This window comes from Anomaloglossus baeobatrachus, chromosome 1 (assembly GCF_048569485.1).
Source record: "Anomaloglossus baeobatrachus isolate aAnoBae1 chromosome 1, aAnoBae1.hap1, whole genome shotgun sequence".
NCBI classification, from domain to species: Eukaryota; Metazoa; Chordata; class Amphibia; order Anura; family Aromobatidae; genus Anomaloglossus; species Anomaloglossus baeobatrachus.
The window spans coordinates 300,517,709-300,535,236 of NC_134353.1; the positions used below are offsets into that span (position 1 = coordinate 300,517,709).

The window sequence follows — 17,528 nt, forward strand, 5'->3', positions numbered from 1 at the left end:
AGTAAAATTACATGGATACCAGATTTATATAGTTTTTTTTTTTACATTTGCCTACTAAATCACACAAAAAAAAAAAAAAACAAAAACAAAAACAAAAAGCTTTTTTACTAAATATAGGATTTTTTTGCACCATGGAAGTTTGAAGACTAGTTTTTTTATTTTTCTGCCAACAGAGTGAGGTAAGAGCTTGGAGTTTTTTTGTGGGATGAGCTGGAGTCTTTATTTGTGCCATTTTGGTCCACAATATTTCTTGGTCGCTTTCTATTCTGCTTTTTGTGAGGTAGAATATAGAAAAAAAGTGCAACTCAGGAATTGTTTTTCCGTTTGATCACTTTTACAAGATGTTTACTGGCGTAAAAGAACCAGACTGCTTTATTCTGCAGGTCAGTATGATTACAGAGATAGGTTTTCTTCAGGTTTTGCAGCTTTTACACCATAAAAACAATTTTATAGAAAAAAAAAAATTGTTTTTCCATTGCTGTATTCTGAAAGCTAACACTTCAATTTTTTTCGCAGGAGCTATATCGCGGCTTGTTTTTGCGGGTCAAACTGACAATTTCTATTTACATGTGACTTTTGATCGTGTTTTATTCCACTTTTTCGCAGTTGTATGATGAAAAGACAGGAAAAACTAGTGTAACAGTTTAATAATTAGCTTATTCCAGATACAGATACAAAATGTGTGCTTTCTACATAAATGCACAGATTTAAATGGTAGATTTTTTTTTCCCCCATTGTTTTTTCTTTATTTCTTTAGCTTTTTCTTCATTTTTATTTTACTTCATCCCTATACGGGACAATAACTTTTATAACTGATTGCACCAGCATTGCAATACATTATACTTGTCAGTAGTGCACTGACAGAAGACTCAGACAGTCTCTTGCCATGATAAAATAGACTTAACAAAGATGGCGGATCCAGAGGTCATCGTGAAGACCTTAGGTTGCCATTGCAACAATCAGGATTTTCGTGATCACATTGCAGCGGTCCCGATCTTGTAGGTGAGGTAGCACACTCCCTCTCCCTGCGCCCTCAATGTGCAACTGGTATTGATCGCAGCATTTAGGGGGTTAAACAACCAGGGGTGACACTGAGAATCACTGGCTGTGACATCCGAAGCTTAAGCTTTCAGCAGCGATTGTGCAGGCACAGCTCCTGTTCCTCGTGTGATCGCCAATACGGACTTATACCTCATCGGTTGGAAACTCCTAACCGACCATGACAAATAGGTACATCAAATGTCCTGAAGGGCTTAAAAGAAGCTACACACACTGCTATTCGCCATATATTTCTGAATACTGACGGTATCAAAAGTGCTGAGGTAAGAAAAGGCTGCTCATGCTGCTGCCTGCTTTGTCTTTTTTATCTCATAATGGAAATAATAGGGGTTATGAGACATGGAGAGGCTGCTCACACTGCTGTCCACTTAGTCATTTTGATTTATTAATGAAAATATCAGGTATGCTGAAGATGCTCACACTGCTGTCTACCATGTATATGTGATTTAATACCAGAGATACCAAGCGTGCACTAGAAAATGGTTTGAGAGAAAGCACTGGAGACTACTAAAGTGGCCAGCAATGAGTCCAGACCTGAATTCCATAGAACACCTGTGGAGAGATCTCAAAATGGCAGATTGGAGAAGGCCCCCTTCAAATCTCAGGGACCTGGAGCAGTTTGCCAAAGAAGAAGAGGTTTCAAAACAGATCCGTTTTGCATCAGTTTTGTCCATTATTTTTTTTTGCTGGATCCGTTTTTTTCAAAACATTGGAGCATGCTCAGTTTACAAAAACTGATCCGTCAGCCGCATCTGTTTTTTGCCGCATTACGCCGGATCCGGCGTCCATAAGCTTCCATTGTAAAACACGCCGTATCAAAAAAACGTTACAAGATACATTGCCTCCGGCCGCAGCTTTAGGCAATTATGACGGATCCGGCAGAAGCCGGATGCAACGCAAGGCCATCAGGCACAATCCGGCGCTAATACAAATCAATGGAGATAAAACTGATCTGGCGCCAGATCAGTTTTATCCGTTTTTTTACTGATTGTGCCTGATGGGTAAAAAAAAAAAAAAAACGTGTGAAAGTAGCCTCATCCCTTTTCCATCACTGACCCAGGTTAACTCTTACAGTACAACATCTGTAGCTTAGAGCTCACTACTGATCTTTATTCAAGAACCTTTGGCATACAATATCAATCTATACTCTAGGTTTTTCATACCGTTTAGGTGGAATATTCCTTATTTCAGATGAGAGGTGGAGGGGAGGAAGAAAGAATAAAGAAAAGAAGTAGAAGTCAGAAAATGCAAAAACCAGTAGATCAGACATCAGATTTAACAATAGAAACTGCATACGTTATTAGATAGACCTCTTACACCTGATGACACTGGTGTACTAACCTTGAAAATAGCCATTTAATCCCTTTTGAAAGATTCCCTGCCTAATATACTCATTTTAAAGGTCCAGTCACACTAAGCAACTTACCAGCGATCCCAACAACGATAGGGATCGCTGGTAAGTTGCTAGGAGGTTGCTGGTGAGATGTCACACTGCGACGCTCCAGCGATCCCACCAGCAAACTGACCTGGCAGGGATCGCTGGAGCGTGGCTACACGAGTTGCTGGTGAACTCACCAGCAACCAGTGACCAGCCCCCAGCGCCGCGTGGAAGATGCTGCGCTTGGTAACTAAGGTAAATATCGGGTAACCAACCCGATATTTACCTTGGTTACCAGCGCACGGAGCTACACGTGCAGAGAGCAGGGAGCAGCGCACACTGAGCACTGGCTCCCTGCTCTCCTAGTTACAGCACACATCGGGTTAATTACCCGATCTGTGCTGCAGCTACATGTGCACAGAGCAGGGAGCAGCGCACACCGCTTAGCGCTGGCTCCTTGCTCTCCTAGTTACAGCACACATCGGGTTAATTACCCGATGTGCGCTGCAGCTAAATGTGCACAGAGCAGGGAGCAGCGCACAATGCTTAGCGCTGGCTCCCTGCTCTCCTAGCTATAGCACACATCGGGTTAATTAACCCGATGTGTCCTGCAGCTACATGTGCACAGAGCAGGAGCCGGCACTGACAGTGAGAGCGGCGGAGGCTGGTAACAAAGGTAAATATCGGGTAACCAAGGACAGGGCTTCTTGGTTACCCGATGTTTACATTGGTTACCAGCCTCCGCAGAAGCCGGCTCCTGCTGCCTGCACATTTAGTTGTTGCTGTCTCGCTGTCACACACAGCGATCTGTGCTTCACAGCGGGACAGCAACAACTGAAAAATGGCCCAGGACATTCAGCAACAACCAGCGACCTCACAGCAGGGGCCAGGTTGTTGCTGGATGTCACACACAGCAACATCGCTAGCAACGTCACAAAAGTTGTTCGTTAGCAGCGATGTTGCTAGCGATGTTGCTTAGTGTGACGGGGCCTTAAGATCAGGATTATACAGCCACTTAGACTTGATGAAGCTGGTGTAATAACTTAGATTTTTTTTATTTTTGTCAAAAGAGATCTATTACTAATGTGTGCAGTTTATATTGTGAAATCTGAAGACAGATCCACTTTAAGCACGCCAGGTATATACATTTATATGAAAGGCTCCCAAATCTATAACAGAGTTAGTAAATCAGGAATTTGATGTAGGACAAGAACAAACTACAGGTTTAACTAGATGGCCAAGTGTTATTATAACAATATCATCCGGTAATACTGTATAGGTGAGGGTAAGAGACGAGAAAAGTAAGAATGAGATATCAAGAAAAAGATAGCATGAGAAAAAGCCAGAATAAAGCAGCAACTAATTCTTCAGTTTTATCATTTCTAGCACATAACGTAATGTTGTCAGTTAACGGATCTCATCATGTTGAGGTGTCATAGGGGATTTTAATCTGATTTCTGTACAATTTCACCGAGCTCTGCATCTGAATATTATTGGGTATATTAGTTGACAAATGTGAATATTATTGGGTATATTAGTTGACAAATGTGAATATTATTGGGTATATTAGTTGACAAATGTGAATATTATTGGGTATATTAGTTGACAAATGTGAATATTATTGGGTATATTAGTTGACAAATGTGAATATTATTGGGTATATTAGTTGACAAATGTGAATATTATTGGGTATATTAGTTGACAAATGCTTATCAATTTTGTTAAGTATCTTAAGCATTTTAGTTGCAGTTTTGAATGTATTTTTTTGGTTTTCTCTTGGTGATACCTGGTAACATTAAGCTGCTGGTTACAGATCAGATGTTTGGACTATAGATCTACATACGGTATTAATGTCACATCCCGCAGCCTGACCCATTACCATAAAACTTACCATAGGCCTCAACATATTCGATAATAGTTACATGCTGAAATTATGTATCAGCTTTTGCCTCAATTTCCAGCTGACTTGCAGAACTCAATAAATGTCGTTAGCCTAGTTGAGTACTTTTGCAAAGTCACATTTATTTTTAACAGTGTTTAATAGACATATTTTTAGTAGAGAGGATGCTTAGGTGTCAGTGAATATCAGGTAATGAGCCAAGATGTCCAATTATATCCAACAAGAAATAGAACAGATTTTACATTTGCTGCCAAGATGGAGCTTTGCCTAATATTTATTTTAATATTTAGCCAGTAGATGGCACAATACAACGTTTTATTATACTCGCAGCATTTAACCAAGCAGTTCATGACCTCTTATTTTTTAAAATATATCATTGTATTCTGCAAATCAACTGTAAATTAAAGTTGTAAAAATCACTATAAAAGTCAAGACTGGTTACAGTCATATAGGAGTTGTCAATTATATAAGCAGTGATATTCCTGATCTTGGTGTATTATCACAAAGTGAACTCTTATTAAAGAAAAAAAAAAAAGAAGAAGATTGGACTTGTGGCACATATTATATATGGTATTGCATCAGTAGTAGCGATGAGTGAACGTGCGAGGCACTGAAATCGAGAATTTGGGTACTTGGAATGCTCGGTGCTCAAGCTAAATGTTTGACTCCTTGTTCTCTTACCTGCCCTGACAGAGCCCCTGGCCACGCAGAAGACATCGTCAGGCAACTTCCGTTCCGTCTTCCTGACCTCCGAAGTGCCAATCATCCAGGTGCAGCTAGCATCAACAAGCAACAAAAGTTGGAGGGCAATGCCAGCTGCACCTGGATGATTGGGACTGTGGTGGCCGGGAAGACGGAGTGGAGGTTGCCGGCCAAGGTCTACTGCCTGAGGATGATAGGGACTGTGGTGGCTGGGGTCTGTGTCAGGACAGGTAACAGAACGGGGACTCAAGAAAAACTTGTTCAAGTCACCCATTGACTTCTATAGTGCTCGGTACTCGAGTAGAGCATTTCCAGGTGTCAGATATGCTCGATTCGAGTACCGAGCACTTTTGTGCTCACTCATCATGAATAAACTAGCTTCTGAATTTTGTCATTCCTTATTGCAGCCACTGAGACTGATGCTGTATGTTTTGGATCTTTCTAATATGCCCCAATAAAGATAACGAATTTTAATGAATAACTCGGATTCTTAACTGATTTTTTTGGTATGTATATCTATACTTCCTGGTTTAAGAACACAGCCCATTGTAAGCATTATGCAAAAGGAGAAGGTAGCAGTTATACATTCCCAACCATGTGAATCAGAAGGTCCTGCAAGATCAAGGTCAAGAGGTCTTTCTTGTCCTTTTTAGTAAAGGTCTGGGATTTATTTAATGTTGTCATCATCTGTCTGTCTTCTTTATAGTACTCATTCCACCAGCCTACACTCAGTTGGGTATCTACTCCCTGTCTATCCGGTCATTTACGGTATACTGTGGGACTGCTGCTGGCAGAGCTGCCCTTGCTGACCATACAAGACATCTCCTTGCTTGCCCAGTTCTACAAGTCTTCTGCCACTGCATAATCAAGCCAGTGCCATGTCTTCTGACTGCCCACTGTGTGTTCTAGCTCTACTGTACTGCAGCTGGGAAATGGACACACCCATAAAAAAGAAAATCTCCAAAATAAGGCAATTTTTTTTTCACAGAAAATTGTTGACCAGCCATTGTTTCTAAAAATGTTTAGACCACGTGTGAAAAGCTATTGCTCTCAAATTTGCAAAGAAGAACAAAATGCTATTGATACTCCCCAAAGAAAACATTTTTGCACCCCCACGGCTTCTTCCATTTGCAATGCCTGTGTATACACACCAGCAAGGCAGGCATTTTTCTACAGGAACGGATAACTTTAAAAAAGTTTTTTTTTTACAACTTAAGCAGTGTAAAAAGTCAGATACTGGCGGGTCTTGTTAAATAGGCAGTTTGTTACCAGCAGTTTTTCCCTAGCGAGGATAAGGTCAATTAGAAATTCCTAAAGTTGTGTTTCATTAAACAGCACAAGAGAGGCTCAGAGTTGTAGGAAACCTCCGAGTATTATACACCTAGTTTCCAGACAATGAGACTTCTGAATCAAATTTTTAGGGACATTTGGTGAAACTGAATTCAAATGATCCGCTCATCTCTAGATATCCAATTAAAGGACCACGGACCCCAAATGCTTATACTGTACACCTACATAAACGACAAGATACTCCCCCTCCTCATGTCCAATACCTGGTCTCTGCTATTGTTCCGGACTATGTTTAGGCTGCATCAGTGACATCACATTGACACCATACCTTACAACTACAGCCAATCACGGAGCTTAACCACGCATGAGCCGCTAAGCTCAGTGATTGGCTGCAGTGGTGATGCGTGCTGTTAACATGTTGCCAATGCTGCAGACAAAACACAGCCCAGAGCAGCAGCGGGTACCAGTGCGAGTATATTGTGCATTTCATACTGTAAGTATAAGAGGTTTGGGGTCCACTCTTATTAATGGCATACATGGTTCTTAAGAATAGGATAATTATCCTTTATACTGTGTTTCTTGTGCAAACTAGGATACAGAATAACCTAAGGGGAAATGATCGTCAAAAACCTTAAACAAAAGATCTTTCCAGTTTTGTCATTTAAATCAAAATTGGCAAATAAGATTACTAACACAAAGGACAAGCAGTAAAGCTAGAAAACTAAGGCCACGTTCACACACTGCAGATTATTTAGAGGCATTTGCCTTGCAATCTTTCAATCTTCAATAACAAGCAAGTTTGATACTCAAACCCGCAGCATGCCCTATACGCTGAGGAAAGGTCTGATTTTACAGCAATGAATGAAATGCCTGACTAACGCATAAAAAAACATGGATATTGGTGTGGATTTGAAGGTTGATTCAACATGGTAAAGTGCATGTGAACGAGGCCTAGCACTTTATCCAGACACCCATGAAACATGATATGAGAATGGCCGCATATATGAGGCTGTCAAGGTCGGGTCCATACATTGTGGTCCGCACTCATGCCGTGTCTCACGCACATCTGAATGATGCACTGATTGTTAATCACCTTTGAAAACCATGGGCATTATGTTAGATTTAGCGATAAGAGTACGTTAACCTTTTTACCGTAGCTTCACTGGATAAATAGATCTATTCTATACAAAGTTTGGTGCTTTTGTAAATACATTGCATAAAGTACAGATCCGGACTAATATCCAAATTGTAATCCAGCTAGCCTCCCATTTCTGCAGGATATTAATGGACACTGAATAAGGTTGTCAGCATAAATACGGTAGTCCCTATTAATTTATACAAGGTCTGTAATGCAACAGGATGGTTTTACTTATATCAGCTTCCCGTTCAATACCGCGTGTAAAGAGAACATTTCCTAAATTTGATTAATAAAAGCAGAGAGATTTCAGCTCTAAAGACTGCTTTACACACAACGATATCGCTAGCGACCTAGTTAGCGATGTGACACGCCCAGATCGTTCTTACGATTTGCCGAGATCGCTCATCGGTCATTTAGTAGCGGTCACATGTACACATCTCACAAACGACGCTACATCATTCAGCGATCTATTGTTTGACCAAGGCGGTTGTGTGGATGTTGATCGTCGTTGGCAGGGTGTCAAACGTACCAATATGTCTTCTGCGTTCCAAACGATGAATAATATTTTGAAACTGAACGACGTGTCAACGATCAACAATTTTCCACCCTATTTGCGATCGTTCGGAGGCGCACGTAGGTGTCACACGCAATGACGTCGCTAACAATGACGGAAGTGCGTCACGAAAACTGTGACCCTGACGACATATAGTCAGATAAATCCTAGCGTGTAAAGCGGCCTTAAGGCCTGAAATATTTTAAATGCAGCAATGGATATAAAATGGATTGTTCCACATCTGTCATTCATCACAGTTAGTCATTAAACGTCTGACAGCTGGAAGCCCACCTATTACTAGAACGCCCATCAGACTTTGATTGGAAGGGCTCGTTAAAGGAGACACAAAGGTTTCAGCTACCAGACATCCAATAAAAGGAAGACATTGTTCACTGTACAAGTGTGAACAAACAGCAGCACTGTTCCATTCAAAGAGACAATAGTTCTAGTGATCACTAGGGCCTTAGCAGTGGGACCCCCATAGATCAGACATTTATCACTTATGGAGGACAATGTTGTAGGACAACCCTTTTAATAGCAGATGAAAGTCAGAATAAGTACTACATAAGTAATACAATGTATTTACAACATAACTCCCCACCACCACTTTATACAGAACTCCAAAGCCAAAAAATGGTGTTCAAAAGGTAGAGCTATACACACACTTCCATAGCTAAAAAGCATGCTAAACACATGCGGTGACCACACAAGAACACACAAACTCATGAATGATACTAACTTTGCCCTGTTTGACACCTGCATAAAAAAAAAAAAATAAAAATCAATAGGAATGTAAATATTCTATAATGGAAAAGACAGAATGGCTATAAATGCTAAAATGGCGCTCAGGCAACGAGATCCGTTAACAATCCTAGTTACTGGCTAGATGTTCATTCTGGCATGAGAAGCCGGGTGTTCAGAGGGTTTCACCTTCTATGGAAAGAAGAAAAATAACATAGCCGCAAATAAAGCAGCCCATTCCTCCAAACTATGTTATAGGCTGTTTTATTACGTTCGAGGTACATGCAGAGAGGTCGTATGGAGGGTTAGTGCCGCCAGAGCAATATGGACAGAAAACAAAGTGCTGAACTTTAAAGAGCAGAATTCTAGCGGTGCCAGGAACATAAAACTGCAGCTCACATATTGATATCCCACTGTGAGACTGGGCCCAGAGCGTCTGAGCTGCAGTACGTGCTGATCACTTCCATGGGCTCATTTACACTCACTTGGCTTGTTTCATGGGTAATGCAAGATGCATGGGCAGAAGAAAATAAAGAACTCATTTCACAAGCTTACTAAAAAAGATCACTTGTGAAAGAATAGACTGCTGAACTAGAGGAATGAAAATGGTCAGGCTACTGCTGGAGTACATAAGGGCCACTGTGCTACGAGCATGTTATAGAAGACCTTTTAGGAGATTGCAGTTTAGGCTTACCTGCTCTGAAAAATGTATGCTAGTTTCTCCAGTTTGTGGCTTTTATTACTTAAGTATGTGCATTCCCTGGGGTAGCAATGTGCACATTTAGATAATCCTGATGCAATGATCTGCGTATAATTAATGTGACACAGCTCTCAATGCAACACGGAGGCCGCTGATAAAATACCAGTGGTGCACTGCCTAACACCAGACATCAGTGTGGTCCTCATGTGATTAAAGAGAACCTGTCCGCTCAGGCTACCCTTCCAAATCTTGGTTATCACTTTGAGTAGATTTTTCTGCAGCAAAGCCGCATTTTTATTTCATAAAGATATGTTTTACCATCCAGCAATCGCCTCCACCATGTTTGCAAGTGTGTGTATGATTTGCTCCTTCTGCACCTGTGATGCCTCCACTTAGTGGGGGCTTAGGCTGCTTTCACACTACGTCTTTTTAACATGCGTCCTGAACGTTTTTTTAACGCAGAAACGGATCCAGTGCAAATGCGTTTTCATTTCAATGCATTTGCAATGGACTCGCGTTAACATGCGTTCACCTGCGTTTGCGTGCGTTATAGTGAGGATCCAGCGACTTGCAGTTTTTTAACATCTTTCAAAAACGCTACTTGTAGCGTTTTTGAGCTGCGTCCAACTTCTGCAAATTGCTGGATCCTGACTAAACAGCACGCAAACACATGTGAACGCTGGCGTGCTGATAGGCAGGATCCTGCTTGCTCTACTGAGTATGCCCAGAAGCCAGCCTCCGTGATCAGTCTCTCTCTCTCCTACCTCTCTGTCTCTCTCCCCCTCCCTCTCTTTCTTTCCCCCTCCCTCTCCCCCACCTGAGAGCTGCGGACACTCGTAACCAAGGTAAATATCGGGTAACCACTTATCTTAGTTACCCGATGTTTACGTTGGTAACGTGTGCAGGGAGCCCGGCTCCTAGCAGCTGCAGACACTTGTAACCAAAGTAAATATCGGGTATCCAAGCAAGTATACCCGATGTTTACCTTGGTTACGAGCCTCGCAGCTGTCAGATGCCGGCTCCCAGTCTGGCACGTTTAGTTCCCCTCACTCCCGATCACATGACTCCAATGCCCGCCCCTAAACATCCAGTGACAGGATCCTGCAAAAAAAGACATGCGTTTGCATGCATTTTTTGCTGTAAAAGCAGGATCCGCTTTTGCAGCAAAAAAACGTTCAGGACGCATGTTAAAAAGACGTAGTGTGAAAGCAGCCTTAGCTGTATCCTGCTGGAGTAGTAGTCTATTGGCCTGGGCAATGTACAGCTGCAGTTCCATCTTTGCTGTAAGTAGCGGTCATAGTTTTACATCGTTTTGTTATTGAACTCCATACTATACAAGCAGTACATGGCATGGTGGCCTGACTGGCTTATCACTTAATCTATGAAAGTTGCCATTGTTGTGACTCTTTCCAAGGTGTAATTGTTAGATTTATAGTATAATCTCTGCTAAAATACAGATCCGGTGAATATTTCTCAGCCTGACGCTCTGTAAAAAGATTGTATTCCCTATTTGTTTTCTTGACAATAGCCAAAAGGCATTTCCAATGCATACAAAATACATCCAGCAAAAATAAAACAAAAAAAAAAAAAAAAGTCCTCCACATTATTAATGATTACCAGCACTGCTTCTTACTTGATCGAGCACCGGGCTCCTCGGGTACTCGTAGAGCCAAGTATTGCGGGTGCTTGTCTGTGAAACAATGGCCACAACGCACAGGCTTGCTTCACTGCATGATGTGTGCAGGCACTCCAGGGGGAGCCATTCACAGTCTATGAATTTCACTCCTGAGGGATAAAATCACGTGCAACAGCATCCCCAATCAAGTATTCAAGAAATTCAAGCTGTCCTGACCCTGAGCAGTGTAGACTCAGGGTACATGAGTTTCATGAACTAACCGTAAATATTTGAATGAAATGAAACGCTATGGCAAAAGACCCAGGAAGACCCCACTGCTGACACAGACATAAAAAACCTAGAGTGTAGTTTGCCAAAATGTATGTGAGTAAGCCAAAATACTTATGGGAAAATGTCTTGTTGACAAAGGAGACCGAAATAAAGCATTTTGGTAAAACAAATTATTCTGCTGTTTACTGAAAACAGAATCATGTCTACAAAAAAAAAAAAAAAAAAAAAAAAAACACAGAACACAGCACCTATAGCCAAATATGGTGGAGGCTCAAAGATGTTTTGGGGTTGTTTTGCGATCCTTGGCACTGGGTGCCTTGACTGTGCAAAACATCATGAAATCTAAAGATTACCAACGAATTTTGGGTTGCAATGTAGTGCCCAGTGTCAGAAACAAAGCACTGGAAAGTTCGGAAGTGGCCAGCAATGGGTTCAGATCTAAATGCCATTGAAATCCTGAGTGATATTAATACTGCAGTTGGGAGAAGGCACTCTTCAAAATGAGAGACCTGGAGCAGTTTGCAAAAGAAGAGTCCAAAATTCCAGTTCAAAAGGAGTAAGAAGCTTGTTGATGGTTATAGAAAGCTACTGATTGCAGTTATGTATTCCAAAGGGTCTGCAACCAAATGTTAATTTGAGGGTGCCAACAATTTTGTCCGGCCCATTTTTTGGGCTTGTGCCTCCATATATATCATTTCTATAATGAAGCAGATATCTTAGAAATATAAGCTTGTTCAATTTAAATGTATTAACAATTATGCTCTTTAAAGGCATATTCCTTTGATATTTGGCTTAGCTCTCCCTATTGGTAATATTGATGGCTGCTATGTCAGTCCTGTCTCCTAAAAGGCTGAGTATGCGCAACTCCCTCCACTCTGAAGAAAGTTCCTGCTTCAGCGGTCCTGTAGACCTGGATCCATCTGCCTTAGCCAGCTGGATCTTTTCTGCATAGCTGTCACCTCGAGATTTTGAGGTGACTTACTAGAGATGAGTGAACCTGAGGTTCGGGTTCAGAAACCAACTTCCAAAATACAAAAGGTTCGGGTTCGAAGTTTGAGTGAGTTACAAGTGCAAACCACTCAAGCGAGCATCACTGTGCTTGGGTATGAGTGATGCTCAGCCCTGTGCGAGCCATGTGCAGTGATTGAATGGCTCACACTAGGGGTGAAATCAGCATGATCTGATGTAGTGTGCACACAAAAAATAAATAAATTTGAAAAACCCCACCCACCCACTTCTGGAAGTGTTCTTCTTATGGCTGGCTGCATGTGGGTGGAGACATGAACTGCCTAATTACTGGCTTCTATTGAGGTTCGGTTCAAAGTCAGGGTCACAAACCGAACCTTATCTAAGGTACGAATGTGCCCTGAGATTCACTAATCTCTACTGACTACGCACACATCTGGCTGGAGCTCATCACCAGAGCAGGAGCTTCTCCTCTCTACACTTAAAGAAAATGATTCCATGTAAACTTAAAATAAAAAAAAACTACTACTGTGAAAAAAGGATTTATTTACCCCTTTAAATTTTTATTATCCATTCAGATTTTATTTTTTATCTATTTATATATCTATTCAGAGCCCGTTAAATTTTTTACTCTTTGTTTCATTGCAGCCAATTGGCAAATTCAAAAAAGTTCATTTTTTTTCTCATGAATGTACACACCCCATCTTGACAGAAAAATAACAGAAATATAGACATTTTTGCAAGTTTATTAAACAAGAAAAAAACTGAAATATCACATGGCCATAAGTATTCAGACCCTTTGCTCAATACGGAGTAGAAGCACCTTTTTGATCTAGTACAGCCATGAGTCTTCTTGTGAATGATGCAACAAGTTTTTCACACCTGGATTCGTGGATCCTTTGCCATTCTTCTTTGCAGATCCTCTCCAGTTCCATCAGGTTGGATGGTGAACGTTGGTGGACAGCCATTTCAGGTCTCTCCAGAGATGCTCAATTGGGTTTAGGTCAGGTCTCTGGCTGGGCCGGTCAAGAATTGTCACATACTTGTTCTGAAGCCACTCTTTTGTTATTTTAGCTGTGTGCTTAGGGTCATTGTCTTGTTAGAAGGTGAACCTTTGGCCAAGTCTGAGGTCCAGAGCACACTGGAAGAGGTTTACTTCCAGGATATCTATGTACTTGGCCGCATTCATCTTTCCTTCAATTGCAACCAGTCGTCCTGTCCCTGCAGCTGACAAAACATCCCCATAGCATGATGCTGCCACCACCATATTTCACTGTTGGGATTGTATTGGGCAGATGATGAGCAGTGCCTGGTTTTCGCCACACATACCGCTTAGAATTATCACCAAAAAGTTCTTTGTCTCATCAGACAAGAGAATCTTATTTCTCATAGTCTGAGTTCTTCATGTATTTTTTTGCAAACTCTATGCGGGCTTTCATATGTCTTGCACTGAGGAGAGGCTTCTGTCGGGCCAATCTGCCATAAAGACTCAACTGGTGGAAGGCTGCAGTGATAGTGGACTTTGTGGAAAATTCTCCCATCTCATTACAGTATCTCTGGAGCTCAGACACAGTGATCTTGAGGTTCTTCTTTACCTCTCATCAAGCTCTTCTCCCACGATTGCTCAGTTTGGCTGGACGGCCAGGTCTAGGAAGAGTTCTGGTGGTCCCAAACTTCTTCGATTTAAGGATTATGGAGGCCACTGTGCTCTTAGGAGCCTTGAGAATTGCAGAAATTCTTTTGTAATCTTGCCCAGATCTGTTCCTTGCCACAATTCTGTCTCTGAGCTTCTTGAGCAGTTCCTTTGACCTTATGATTCTCATTTGGTCTGACATGCACTGTGAGCTGTGAGGTCTTATATAGACAGGTGTGTTCTTTCAAATCAAGTCCTATCAGTTTAATTAAACAGAGCTGGACTCCAATGAAGGAGTAGAACCATCTCAAGGAGGATCACAAGGAAATGGACTGCATGTGACTTAAATATGAGTGTCTGAGCAAAGGGTCTGAATACTTTTGACCATGTGATATTTCAGTTTTTCTTGTTTAATAAATTTGCAAAAATGTCTACATTTTTCTGTTTATTTTTCTGTCAAGATTGTGTGCAGAGTGTACAATAATGAGAAAAAGAAATTAACTTTTTTTTAATTTACCAAATGGCTGCAATGAAATAAAGTGAAAAATATAAAGGGGTCTGAATACTTTCCATACCCATTGTAAGTAAAGTAAAATGTATGGCGGCTTCTGTAATAATCAATTTTACACTCTCTTCTTCAATCTAGTTGCTGCGTTAGTAAAGCAATTTGAGTGCTTCATCTGCTGAATCGCTGCATATGTAAGTTTGTCTTGCGTATTTACACTCTGTATAGGCTCAGACAGAGATGACAGCTATTCCTCACAGTCGCAGCCTTTACTGAGTGCAGGCACACAACTCCCCCTAACGGCTCTGTTCTACATATGCAGCTAATTAGCAGACAAAACAGCCAATGGTGGCTTTACTAATACAGCCCCAGGACTCTTCTCATAGACCCTCCACTCCCAAACTTTTTAGACACAGCAGGAGGGCAGGGAGACTGAGGATGCAGCGGTGCGGCAGTAGAGCCCATCAATGAGGCAGCTGGTGTCACATGGGCCTTTTTTGAATTCCTCCCACAATTTCTCCTCTTCAGTGTGATGGGATGGGATTTCACGTGAATAAATCACAAAAGGTATTTTGTATTCACCTTATTCACTGTATTCATTTCCTGAGAACATTTGTAACTTTCAGAGCTGATCACACCACAGTGCGTCATGGCACAACCCCTTTACTGAGGGTTACTCTTCAGGAATCAAGCCTATCTACATGAGCACGTCTACGTCTAAATAATTGTGCATTATTTAATGTAGAAATAGGACATAGTTCTTATTAGCAGAGATTAATCTACTATCCAGAAGAGACAAATTGATGTACATAAACTATAATGTTACTTTTCCATTTCTGGAATTTTTACACCTATTCAAGTTTCCACAATCTGCCAACAATGACAACTCTTACAAGTCTCACTGCAGAGCTTCCCGTGATTATTTTACCAGACACATTCTAGGCTTTATTTTTGTCTAAGATTACTGAGACTACTTGATGGTTTAATTACGAATTTAGGGAACCCCAGAGGTTGAATATTTGGCAAAAACAAAATGTAGATGATACGGCTTAAAATGAAGCCATCATCAACAAATTATTTTTTGCTTAAATCAAGATTTTGTATAAAAAAAAAATAAAAAAAATAAAATATATTATATATATATATATATATATATATATATATATATATATATATATATTTTTTTTTTTTTTGCAAAGTTTGATTTTACTTTTTTAAAAATAAAATAGAAATGTCAGAATTTTCATACCGTCTAATGGAGTTTTTGTTAGACCCTAATTTTCAGTTTCAGGAAAAAAAAACACATTTACATCATCCACAATGAACAGACTGACTAGGCTTTGCATTTAAGCATCTAGTGAATCTGTGCAAAGGTCCTTGTGAAGGGAGGAGGAGAAAGTCAGCTATGCCAACACCGATAGTAATTGGCCAACCCTTTGTTACTAGTGGTGTATAGAGGTGTAACCTGTCAGATGTAAAGCTGCAGCCTTTACCAATTCATCAGAGCAGTTTTTACGGACGTAATATTGATGAGCTGCAGCCAAACAGCGGCCGATGATTGGCTGCAGCCTGCAAGTGACAAGTCAACAAGTCACTCAACTCTCTTGGGCACAGGAGTACAGACATCACGGGAACTAGGCCACTGTGGAAGAGGAGTATCCATTGCTTCTATTGATTTGGGTCATAAATGATTAATTATACTGTTTCTCAGTTGTGGACCCATAAGTTAAAATTGCTACATATATTCAGATCTTAACCCCAATAAAGTAGCAAAATGGAAAACCTAAACAAGCCTTGAGAGCCATTAAAGCATTTTACCATATTCTAGGTAGTTACTAATTAAAAAAAAAAAATACACACAAAACAAGAAATAAAAAAACGGAAACAACCTTTAAATACCCCCCAATACTCTGAAAAGTAAGTGTCTTATCCGTATCAGTTCTATACATGCACGTGCTACCTACCCATTTTGTGATTTGTCCCCCAGATTCTCCTTTTGTCCTCTTCGCTCACTATTAGAATACTGGCTGACAGTAGAGCTGTAGCTTGCAGGCTGCTGTGGGGCATGGGTGGCTGCAGGTCTAGCTGCCGGGCCATCAGTGGAGGGTTTATAACCAGCATGCAATCCAGTGGTAGTGGCGGCAGGTGGGTTTACGGCAGCAAGCAGGGATAAAGCAGACGGCTGTGTGGAGGCTTGGTTTGTGGTGGCTGGGGTAAAGGCAGAGGAAGGTGAAGGGATTGATGCAGGCTTGGAAGGAGATGGGGCTCCAAACGGTCTAGGTGCCTTGTTGTATGCCAGATTAGCAGCAGTGGAGACTTTGGGCACAGTAGGAATGGGGGTTGCAATGGGCACAGGCTTTATTATTTCTTTTGGTGCTTCCTATATATAAAAACAAACAAAAATATACACACCAACCACATGCAAAGAGGTAAATTCCTCATTTTACATAATAAGCTGCCACTACAGACACTTAAGTCTTCGTGTTTCATCTGATACATCTTACAAATGTATCTGTATATTCTTAAAACGGCAACCACCCCCTCAAAACAAACTATAGTTAGGATATACTCTGCAGATGGTACACAGAAGACCAGGTTTAATGTCTGTCAATAGAATTCGAGTTTTTCCGGTCTCCAGACAAACGTCTGCCGTCACTATGTGCACAATGCCACTCTTCCCCTGTATCTCCAGCATGTGTGGGTCACGTGACCACAAGTCTACGATCTGCTTATTTCGGAACACGAAGCAAAGCAGTTGAGAAGGTAGTCAGCACGTGTCTGCGACTACACAAACGGCATATTTGTGGTCAGATGTCCACCGCTTGTGCTGGGAATATATGGGAATATCACTCACAGTCACGATTCACCAGTCTGTAGTGTGACTGCAGAAACTTGTAAAGAGCCTGGAATACCTCCTTTAAAGGTCTAAAAGCTTTCAAATTTGGTACAAGTTGCGTTTTATTGGCATATTTTGAAAAGTTATTCAAACAGTATTCTTATCACAGACTTTTAGAACATGTTCACATGACAGGTCATAAATGTCTAACAGATGTGTGC

The 17,528-nt window shown here is 41.1% G+C and overlaps 1 protein-coding gene across 2 annotated transcripts in view; it reads right to left on the minus strand.

The window, feature by feature from the left end:
• Window positions 1-17,528, minus strand: part of PDLIM5 (PDZ and LIM domain 5) — a 256,555-nt gene that overhangs the window by 105,979 nt on the left and 133,048 nt on the right. For both annotated transcript variants that reach the window (XM_075351036.1, XM_075351045.1), the window contains exon 5: window positions 16,436-16,851. In XM_075351036.1, the coding sequence (XP_075207151.1) occupies window positions 16,436-16,851 (416 nt within the window). The remainder of the gene's footprint in view (window positions 1-16,435; window positions 16,852-17,528) is intronic.